We start from the raw sequence: 11,858 nt of genomic DNA, 5'->3' as shown, positions 1-11,858 counted from the left end.
AAGAGACACACACAGTAAACGCCATTCCCACCTCTTCAAATTTTCGACCAAAAGTTTTGGATAAGAGAGAATATCATTTAAAATGCAGGTACGTTGTTAAATGTATCAGGTTCTATTTAAGTATATGTAACAGATTCCATTATGCTTATACATTATGCATCATCCTTCCTTCATTCATGAAAAAATTCCATCGAAGTTCTAATTGTATCGAATATTTTTGTTTGTTACTTTCTGAACTATTTTATAGGTTACATTTCAAATTATGCAAATATAGCAAACACACACCCGACATTTTCTTTTTCAATGCATACAAATAAGATGTAAAATGCATTTTCTTTAATTAAAGTTAGGTTATTTAAAACAAATTTGTTGATTAGATCAAATTGCTCAATATTTATTAACACTCTTTAATCACTTTACATATATGCATTGCACTGAACATTTCAAGATAGCCGGGGAGTTTTATGACGTTATTGTTTCAAGAGTGTCATAAATCAACGACGAAGAGTAATATATACCCGGTACATTTAGAAACAAACTTGAAAGTCCTGGTGACCTCTCAAACACTTATGTACGTTTTGAAATATAGGACCGAGCAACGAACAATGGGTCCTTTTCACCAAATTATAACACCCCCCCCCCCCCATTTCCAGGCTGATGCTTCAGTACATGTAGAATACCCTAGGGTGCGAGTCAAAGAAAACTTTGATGGTTTGTAACATAAAATTACTGATAATTGATGTATATAAACTTATTTTGTATTATCTTGCCCTGTTGTGCCTTGATTTTCTTCTGCTTTTTTCTAACCATTTTCAACTGCAACAAAATTTCTAAGAACGCCTCCCTGCTTAGTGAGTAGTAAATTGTAATGACTAGCGACTAAAATAGTTAAAATTTTATTCTCTTTGATAGCATAAAAAAACAATACACTTAAATTTCAATAAATCCTTTAGCAAAAAGCTCAGCTATATCAATTCATTACAGTAAGGTATACATGTATACCTGTGTTTGTTTCAATCAGAGCTTTTATTTGGTCCAATAAGAAAAAAATGCATGTTGTTAATACAGTTTCAAAGTGTATTGCTCAGTTATTGCTGAAACCATATCGGAATATCTATATTTTAGCGTAAATTTACTTACAGTTGTATAATCATCGATGTTATATATGTTACTATTTTTAGGCTGGATACCTGGTCCAGCAACGCACAGACACCCGGGATTTAACCGGACTTCCGGGGTACGCCAGGGTGATGCAGGCTACAGGACTAGAGAAGGTACATGTAAGACTCGTACAAAGATGTGTATCAGAGTGTTGGTTTACTGGTTGGCAAAGATTAACTGTTCAATTTGACAAGCACAAGCTACTATCATGCATGGCATGGAGCACACGGCGGATGTGACCGGTCAGCAGGGGATGCTCACTCCTCTATGGCACCTGATACCACTTCTGATTTTTTTGGAGGTCCTTGTTTGCTCTGCTCCAATTTTGCATTGCTTTTATTAACTTTTGAGCGTGAATACAGTTCGTTATCTCATGTTTTTCTTTTTTACGAATTTCAAAATTTTAATTTGTATTTTATTTAAAGACTCAAATTATTCATACAAGAAAATCACGTGAATCCCGAGACGAAGGCTATCACAGCAGTGAACGACCTAAGACGTACACGAAGGAGAGAGAACCAAAGACATTCCGAGAACCAATCAGTTACAGAATTCCGGAACCCAGATCCCGAGTTATAATGACAAACAAAGGCAAAAAACCACTCACAAACGGTCTGATTCCTTTACCGGAAACAGATCGGTCAATTGAGGCACCCAAAGATGTCGAAAAAGTAGATTTCAGAGCAAAGGAACCCAAGGAAAAGAAAGAAAGAGAGCCGATTAGTTTCAGGGAACCAATCAAAAAGAAGGCAGCAGAGAAGCCCAATCAAATGGAAGGGAAAACACCACGTGACGCGCCTCCAGCAGCAGAAGTAGCTAGGGCAAGTAATGCATGTATCCGAAACAAATTTATAACGTCTGTTGCAAAATCATTTGATCATAGAAATTTTCAAAATTGAATCTTTATATTGACTTTATAAATTCTTATCAAAAAGGTTAAGAAAACAGAACGGGAAAATAGGGCTTTGAAAGTTAATGCCATATTACATTGTAGAATATTCCGGATTTGCCAATTCTTCCCAGAGCTTCTCTTAGGATTGATGACCTTAAAGATGACTTCTTAACTTGTGAAGTGTGCAAGTCTGAATATGACGAAAAGGAACACACGCCACGAGTATTGCCATGTCTGCACACGTTCTGTAACCGTTGCCTCGAAAAACATGTCAGGGATTGGTTCATATATTGTCCAAGCTGCAAGTCACAGCACACCTTGCCAAATGACAGCGTTAAAAACTTTCCTAAAGAAAATACACGCCGAACACTACGAGATTTTGTTCAGCTGAAGAAGAAAACGAAAATTCCTTGTAGGGATTGTCCGGATGGCGGAATTGCTGGATTCTTTTGCAAAGACTGTTATTCCTTTATGTGTTTTGAATGTCGAAAAGCTCACTTAAGGAATTTCATGTCCCGCAGCCATACCATTACCCCAGTCGATCAGTTGACCAATTCAGGCATCGAGCCTTTCCTTCGACAGCAGACCTGCGATATGCCTGGACACGAAGGGCAGCAGCTTGTGTACTACTGCACAAGAAAGGGATGCGAAAAGCCTGTCTGCAAGATGTGCACCGTCCTAGACCACGATGAGACAAGTGGACATAACACCCGACGCCTGGCCGATGTTTACGAGGACCACAAGGCAGTCATAAGCAATCTGACGAAGGACATGGAAGATCGAATCACCTTCACGAAGAACGTGATGTTTGACACAGAGGAAGAAATGAAGAACCTGGACAAGAAGTACCTGGATATAACAAAAGACATCGACAAAGAAATTGACGAGAGCATACAGATGCTGGAAGTCAGACGACGAGAACTCAAGGACACCTTGAAAGGAAAATGCAAAGATAAGCGTGCCATATTACAGAAACAACGAGAGAGTTTGAAGTACACCCTTGTGCTGATGAATGCTGGGAAAGAATTTTCCAGCCATATTATGGCTCACGCGATGCCTGCTGAATTCGTCATCCTAACAGATACAATTTCAGCAAGACTCTCCATGTTAAAAGATAAGCAAATTGAATCATGTCCTCTAGAAAACTCATTCTTAGCTTTCGATAAGAATCATATGGGATCTGAATTCAAAGTTTTTGCAGTAGGAATGGGGAAAATCAGATCTACCGCCATTTATCCTCCTAAAACGATGGCGGAGGCATTCGATGTCCCAGTCGACAACGAGGCAGAGGTGATGAAGCTCTTCCTGTACGACAGCAAGGGTGTCCCCCAGAAAGACTCCTTTGATTGTGTCCAAGTAGAGATCAGAGATCCAAAGGGCCGGATGAACTTGGCTTCTGTTGAAGACGCAAAGACAGTGGATGGTTGCTATAGAGTTTACTACACAGCTAGTCAGCTGGGTCAACATCGGGCCTTAGTCAAGGTGTTAGATCGCTTGGTCAAGGAGGATGGCTATCCATTCAATGCAAGGACTCCAGGTATTATCAATATACTAAACCCTTTTGCAGATTGCAGTAAACTTTCATAGCAAATTGATTTGAATTTGTCGAAAGTTACTGTTTTCCTAAAAAAATTATGTCAAAGTTTCTGATACAACGATTTAAAAATAAATATATTATTTTTCATTTAAGGTGAAATTGATAAAAGATACGGGGACATTACTTGTAAGTATCATGTTTAGAATTTCAATTCATATATGATACATGTTTTATCCAAAATTCATGGACAATAGTTGATTCTGCTTATTTTATAGGTCCCGGTTTTACCTTTGACATTGAAACTGCTCATGCAGAACGTGATGTAGCACCTGATGGAAGGGTCCTTCGCTCTGACGTGACTACACTAAAACGGAAAACAATACGCGGGTTAAAGAAACCCAGAGGTATGAACGACATTTCTTTCGAAAAATTCATCCTCTAAGAAGTTTTGCAATATTTTTGGAATAATTCTTGATGAAATAAAATTTTACTTTCAGTTCGATCTTTCCCTTGGGATGATAACGGACCCATCAAACAGGATACCGCAAAAGCACAAGGTAGACTGGAAGCCCTGTCACTGGACGCGCATTTAGACATCGTGACGAACGACAAGACGTTTGAAGGGAAGAGGTTAAAGAAGTACTGTGGAGTGGTGGGTACCAAGCCATTCCGAACTCCAGGACGCTATTATTACGAAGTTAATGTCTCCTATCGAATCCACGTGAATCTCGTGCGTAATGCCCTGATATTTGAGATTGGGATAGGGCGATGGGAAAGCATACATAACAGTTTCTACGTAGGTGCGCAAATGTTCGCTTGGTCTTTCTCTGCTGAAAGGTGTAATGAACACAAACAACTTTGCCACAAGTTCCGCCACAAGAGGACGCTCTTATTGCACAGCCCGATTTCTGCTGATGTTGCTGGTACTAATATGTCGATGTCCTACGGGTTTCTGTTAGACACTGACAATCGCCAATGGACGGTGATTGATTGCGCAAGCCAAAAGGTCCTCTACACCTTCCGGAACTTAGACTTTACGGAACCCCTCTGGCCTGTGTTCGGAACCTACAATCCGTACTCTGCGCACGTGGAAATGCATCTGAAGTCAGGGAGTTCTATCGCAAAAATTCCCGCTATTGCAACTCTAGTGTGATGGAAGCTCTTGATGGATAGCCTATATTTTTTTGAACCTGATTTTTTTTTCATTTTTACTGTAGCAGTCTTCCTGATAAATCACTATCTTAAATCAAATGGTAAAAAAATTGAGAATATTAAAATTGTAAATTGGATGTTAAAATATGACAAAGCCCCAATAATCTACACGCATTTTGTCTTGGAAAAGTGTTTGGTTTTTAATCTTCTAGGGTTTTTTTTTTCGTTTTCCATTATTGTATAGATAGGCAGATAAATTTGTTATTTTTGGAACCTAAACCTCTGCTCAATACTACGTGGAGTTAGTTACTTTGAGTTTAATCGGCAACATGTTTGGTTTTGATTTGAACTTTTATGACGTTTACATATGCCTATATTAATAGATAATTTGTTGACATATGTAACCAGTTATCACTAATTTATATACAACCATTGTAGAATGGTCTTCCAGTGACTTACCAAAGACATTTGGAGGAAGCGTATTATTTTTGGAAATATTTTTTAAAAGACACTTTGGAGTGAAGTGGTGAAGGTGCATGTTCTTTATAAATTGTTGATATAGTTTCTATGAAGTTTTTTTTTCCCTTAAGATTGCTATATTATAACTGAATATTTTTATAAAACCTGGCATTGCTTTTGGGAGGAGGGACAAGCAAGAGGGAATTAAAAATATATATACAATATATATCTTAACAAATGATAAAAAGTATTTTATTAAAAAAAATTCCTACATGTTATCATGTTTAAATTTGTATCCGCTTTTGTGACCTCACCCTTCTCTTGAGGACAATGATTTGAACAAATTTGAGACTACATGCAATTTTTGCATATTCGAATCACTATTTTTGGTTGTTATTGAGATGTTAATCATATACGGTACAAATTGTCATTGGCTGAGAGAAATCACGTGATCAGTTTTGATTGGTTGAGGGGATAAGTGGGTCAACTGAGTGCAGTGCTAACCCTAACCCCCTAACCCTAACCCCCTAACCCTAACCCCCTAACCCTAACCCCTAACCCTAACCCTAGCCCCCTAACCCTAACCCTAACCCTACCCCTAACCCTAATCCTTAGCCCTAACTCCCTAACCCTAACCCCTTAGCCCTAATCCCTTGGCCCTAACCCTAACTAGCCCTAACCCTAACCCTAACCCTAACCCCCTAACCCTAACCCTAACCCCCTAGCCCTAACCCCCTAACCCTAACCCCCTACCCCTACCCCTAACCCTATCCCCTTAAAAATACGGAGTGTGTTTTACACTATACGTAGGTACTACGTTTTTTTTTTTTTTTTTTTTTTTTTGTGACTATAAAGGTAAAAAATGCGCCGTGTGCAAAAAACATTGCAAGAATGTGATTATGACGTCACGCTTCACAGTCTAGACAGTCCTATAACCGGTTTGAACTGGTTTTACTGAAAGACAAGAACCACCTGGATTTTTTTTACTGAAAACAAAACACAAACAAGACAGATTGTGATTTTCAATTTTTATTCACAATGAAAAAATACAAAAATGATTTTAATTTCCACTGTATCGGCATAAGGGACATTTCTGGTAGGACGTCTCAAAGAGTTTCTTCACACATTCCTCACAACACGGATATTGCCGACATTGTTCGCATTTCCATTTTCCTTGAGTCTTTTCCTGGTAGCACATCATACATTCTTTCAACGGTCTGTTCCTAGTCATTTTCATCCATCGGGGAGGCGGTATGTTCTCAATTCCTTTCTTGTGTATGAAGTATTTCAGGCACCAGCTACAACCGCAATCTTCTAAAGAAGGCTCATCATCCACATACCAGTGTGGAAATGGCATTTCACAATGCTGACAAATCCTGTACGTTCTCTGATGCCATCCCGGATAGTTATACACTGTCAATGTTTTATAATTCATCGTATTCTGATCACAGTAATGACAAACATATTTTTCTACATCAAACCAATAGATCAATCTCCACGTGAAATACATGATGGGTACAATGAGTGCAGGGTACTCCCAGCTCGGCTTTATATACCTGGTGTGAGCCGTGTGCAAAAAATACCTAGGCTTTATATACCTGTTGCATCACCTGTAAAGAGAGCCGTGTGCAAAAACTTAAGGGCCTTGTGCAAATATACCTTTTACCTACGTTACCTTTTTTATGCTGACTACACAGGTAAATACTTGGCAGCGAGCCAAGTTTGTTTAGGGCCGTGTGCAAAAATGCTTACCTGTGTATTATGACGTCATCCACTGTATATAAATGTGGTTTTTCTTTCACTCTGGGTTCATTTTACCCTCAGAGCCATCAGGGTGATAGACATGGATTCTACTAGAGAAAAACAGGTACAGCCTCGACGAACATTGAAACGAAAAAGTACCGAGAGAGAAATAGATTTACCACCTAAACCCATTTCGGAGTATTATCACATGAGACTAGGTGAAGAAAGGACCTCACCAAAATTTAAAGCGCATGAAAAAAAATATGTCGTTCATTTCGATGAATTTCCAGAAGAAGAAGAAACCACGGCTTTCCTTCGACGATTATTCAAAACCATGTTACAGGACTTCAAATTGAAAATGCAGTGTGATCCTAACGATTACCTTAGCCTGAACATAAAACACCCATCTTTGGATTCGGACATTTCGTACCCGTTTATGCAGTGTAAAAAATTAAACGAAGACGTCATTTTTGAAGAAATAAATCGTGTGCAACAATCCAAAAAGGAGTTCAAAATCGGCGACGGCTCCACGGAATTCCAGCTGTTACACATCGAGAATCCCCAGGGGAGTGGTGGAGACAGAACCAAACATCTACAAGTGAATAAGGAGAGTTTCAAGAAAAATAAACGAGCCATCGTTCGGATCGTCAATCCCCATGATAAATTGTGTTTAGCTAGAGCCATCGTCGTCACTCGATTACACAGTCAGAAACCCGATCATCCAGACCCGGAATGGGAAAAACGTTGGCTCCGTATGCGGAAGGGAGATAAGAAATCCTTGGACCAGAAGAACCAAGCCATAGCTCTCATGGAACAGGCCGGATGTGATATCACTCAAGCGTGTGGATCTGCAGAGTGGATAAAATTACAACAGGTATTAGCTCCTCAGTATCGTCTGAAAATATTTCAGTTCAAATCTACTTCCACTAAACTCTGTTTAGAGCGCATCTTCAAAGGCTGGGGAGATGGAACTTGTTTGAACATTTTGTTAGACAACCGTCATTGCGATGCCATCATATCGATGCCGGGAGTAACGGGGAACCCCTACTACTGTGATCATTGCGACGTGGGGTACAGGAATGTCACAGACCATCGGTCCAAATGTCCTCATCGCTGTCCCTTTTGTTTAGGACCTCACCCTAAATGTCCCGATGAAGGGATCAAGATTAAATGCCAGGAATGCCATGGAACTTTTAAGAACAGGACCTGCTACGAAGATCATTTAAAACCTCATGGTAAGAAAACCACCACTACTGTCTGCAATTTAATGGGACTATGCGAGAAGTGTCAGTCCTGGATACCAAAGAAATTATTTCCTCATCACAAATGCGGAGATCAGAAACAGTGTAAGATCTGTAAGAAAATCGTCGATGCCGATCATCGGTGCTACGTTCCACAGAAACCCAAGAAGAAGAAGAAGAAGGGAGAAGACACCTTAGAGTTTACCATTTATTTCGATTTCGAATGCACTCAGGAATCGGGCATTCACGTCCCTAATCTGTGTGTGGCACATCGCGTCTGTCAACATTGCGATGACTTAGACATAGACCAACCTTGTCCTCATTGTCAACACATGGGACCCCGTCAGCACCTATTTCAAGGCCCAGACACCTTAAAGAAGTTCATGGACTGGTTATTTCAACCCACTACAGGTACTAAGAATTCCACTTTAGTACACGACGGGGCCATCGTCATCGCCCATAACTTCAAAGGATACGACGGACAATTCATTTTGAATTACATAGTGCATTCTTCTCCCCTGAAACCTAGCGTGATCATGAACGGGAGTAAGATCTTGTCCATGGAAATATGTGGACTCAAATTCATCGACTCGTATAGTTTCTTAACCTTTCCTTTGGCCCAGATGCCCTCCGCTTTCGATTTGAACGAAATGAAGAAAGGTTATTTCCCTCACTTTTTTAATACGGAACAGAACCAGAATTACGTGGGACCTTATCCACCGGCAGCTTTCTACAATCCGGACGAAATGACTACCAGTGGACGAAAAGCTTTTTACGAATGGTACGACCAACAGAGGGGAAAAGTGTTTGATTTCCAGAAAGAGTTTGTAGGGTATTGTGTCTCGGACGTCGACATTTTACACAAATGCTGTGCACGGTTTAGAAGCACCCTCAAGAAGTTGGTCAACGTGGACCCTTTCCAGGAATCCATCACGTTTGCCAGTGCTGCTAATTTAGCCTACCGTCGAAATTTCATGCCTAAAGACAGCATTGCCATCATTCCGAACCTCGGGTATGATCCGGCACGACAATATTCGGTCAAAGCCTGTCGATGGCTCACCTGGATGAGTCATCAGAATGGATGTCACATACGACATGCCAGAAACGGAGGCGAAGTCCCGATCGGAAATTATACCGTCGACGGATACCAGGAAGCGACTCGCACCGTCTACGAATTTTACGGATGCTATTGGCACGGATGCCCCACTTGCTATCCCAGTTTACAGACGGAAACTCATCCTCACCGGACTCAATTTACTTACCAACAATTACACGAGAAAACTCTCAGAAGGACTGCGGATTTAGAGGACATGGGGTACAACGTGTGTAGTATCTGGGAGCACGATTTCGATCAACAAGTGCAACAAGATGAGACTTTACAGCAATTTGTACGAGATCTGGACATTCCGGATCCTTTGAAACCTCGAGAAGCCCTGTACGGAGGCCGGACCAATGCCACTAAATTATATTGTGAAGAAGGGGACATGAGATACGTGGACGTGTGTTCCTTATACCCTTACGTGTTGAAACACAGACCTTTTCCCCTAGGGCATCCCGAGATCATCACAGACGACTTCCAGGACGTGAGAAATTATTTCGGTCTCATTCACTGTCGGGTCTTGCCACCCCGAGGCCTCTTTCACCCCGTATTACCTTATCGGACGGGAGGTAAGTTATTATTTCCCTTATGTCGCACCTGTGCCCAACAACAAGACTCTACGTCTCAACACCCATGTCAACACACCGACCGGGAACGTAGTCTCACGGGTACTTGGGTGACGTGCGAATTACATAAAGCCTTGGACATGGGGTATACCTTAGAGCAAACTTACGAAGTGTGGCATTTCAAAGAACGCAGTCAAGACTTATTTAAAGAGTACATCGATACCTTCCTCAAGATCAAACAGGAAGCGTCCGGATTTCCCTCCGAATGTAAGACCTCAGAACAAGAACAAGATTACATTCGAGAAGTGTTATACAAAGAAGGATTCATGATGGACATTCTCAGTATCAAGAAGAATCCAGTGTTAAGAACCATTGCTAAACTCTTTTTAAATTGTCTGTGGGGAAAATTTGCTCAACGCTTGTTATTACCCAAAGTCAGATACTTGGACGAAGTAGAGGAATTACATCAACTCTTACAAAATTCGACGGTCGACATCAAGGGTGTGCGACTCTTAGTCAATAAAGAAGATTCCATTGAAGACAAGATTCTAGTGAATTTTCAAGACAAACAGGAATTCGTCGAAGAATGTCCCTTTGGAAACGTGATCCTAGCTTGTTTTACCACCGCCTATGCTCGCTTACATCTCTACGAGACTTTACGACCTTTAGAAGAACGGGGCCTTTATTTCGATACGGACAGTATCATTTACCAACATAAGGAAGGAGCTTTTAATCCTACTTTGGGCCATAGTTTAGGAGAATGGACCGACGAATTAGACGGGGATCACATCACTAAATTCATGTCGGCAGGTCCTAAAAATTATGCTTTCCGAACGGACAAAGGAACCGAGGTTCATAAATGCAAAGGGGTCACTCTCAACCATCGAACCTCTCAGTTGGTGTGCCCAGAGACTTTACAAAAAATGCTCATGGGAGAAATAGAGGAAATAAAAGTTCCCTATCCCAGCAAAATCCAGAGGACCCGGGATTGTGAGGTCGTGAACAAACCTTCAGAGAAAACAGTTAGAATTGTATATGACAAGAGACAAATTGTAGAGAATTATAACACTTTACCTTATGGTTATTGATATGTTTGTTTGTTTGTTTGTTTGTTTGTTTGTTACAAATAAAAAATTGAATTGTTTTTATGTGTTGTTTTTTTTTCTCTATAAAAAGGTATTCTTATTCAAAATCAAAGGTCATTTCTAATCATGGGGAGTCGCGAGCCAGACCAACCCATGCGTTTTCCCCAGTATGCTCAGCTCTCAAAGAGAGAAGCTACTTTTGAGCAGGGATGGCCAGAACCTCTCTTAGGGAAAATACCAGACCTAGCTCGAGCTGGGTTTTTCTACAGGGGAGTGAAAGATAACGCTACCTGTTTTCATTGTGGAATGACTTTAACCAATTGGGATCTTGAGGAGGATCCTTATGCAGAACATGCTTATTGGAATCCCAATTGTCCTTACATCAATCAGTATAAGGGTCGAAGCTGGGTGATGAGTATATTTGTCGGGGACTTAGAGAAGCAGGGATATAAACCTTTCATTAAGATCAAACCTCTACTGAACCCACAACCAGACGTCCAGGCTCGAGGAAAATGTCACATTTGTTTAGACGAGGAATTACAAATCGCTTTTCTACCTTGTGGACACCTATGCTGCTGTGCTTTGTGTGCTCCTTCTTTTCATTTTTGCCCCATCTGTCGTGGCGAGATTCAACAGTCCAAACGGATATTTCTGTGTTAACTATAAATAAAAGGACAGAACTCAAATTTAGTGTTTTCTATTGTTAAGCAATCAGACCTAGATTTTTTTTCAGTGATAAAAGAATGAGATTATTGAATTATTCTTAATTTAAAATTCTCTATTGGTTTTTTCCTCTGCAAGTTAAAAAATAAATACTCCAGTCTCTATATAAAAAGGAGACCTACAAATCCTAGAGATCATTTCTGATCTGAGTGAGGGACAGAGCACACACGTCATGGAAGTTTTAAACTCAGAGTATCGTT

General features: G+C 40.4%; 3 protein-coding genes across 3 annotated transcripts; all 3 read left to right on the top strand.

Moving 5' to 3' along the window:
* Nucleotides 1-1,181: 1,181 nt before the first annotated feature.
* On the top strand, nt 1,182-4,802 carry LOC134268844 (uncharacterized; the record flags this gene model as incomplete). The annotated part of the gene is made up of 6 exons (XM_062751085.1): nt 1,182-1,274; nt 1,587-1,982; nt 2,156-3,590; nt 3,744-3,776; nt 3,866-3,994; nt 4,088-4,802. Coding segments are annotated over 6 exons (2,742 nt in total), but the record flags the coding sequence as incomplete, so codon positions are not given.
* Nucleotides 4,803-8,721: 3,919 nt separating this feature from the next.
* LOC134268842 (uncharacterized) lies at nt 8,722-10,938 on the top strand. The gene has a single exon (XM_062751084.1). The coding sequence runs from the start codon at nt 8,722-8,724 to the stop codon at nt 10,936-10,938; it is 2,217 nt and encodes a 738-aa protein (XP_062607068.1).
* A 123-nt stretch (nt 10,939-11,061) lies between these two features.
* On the top strand, nt 11,062-11,595 carry LOC134268841 (baculoviral IAP repeat-containing protein 7-like). Its single transcript, XM_062751083.1, has one exon. It carries the CDS (start codon nt 11,062-11,064, stop codon nt 11,593-11,595), a length of 534 nt encoding a protein of 177 aa, XP_062607067.1.
* Nucleotides 11,596-11,858: the final 263 nt, after the last annotated feature.

Source organism: Saccostrea cucullata, unplaced genomic scaffold (assembly GCF_032062105.1).
Source record: "Saccostrea cucullata isolate Sc308-1 unplaced genomic scaffold, CSIRO_AGI_Scuc_v1 ctg8261, whole genome shotgun sequence".
NCBI lineage: Eukaryota > Metazoa > Mollusca > Bivalvia > Ostreida > Ostreidae > Saccostrea > Saccostrea cuccullata.
Note: the sequence above shows the minus strand (reverse complement) of the source record. Positions and strands in the feature narration are given on the sequence as shown.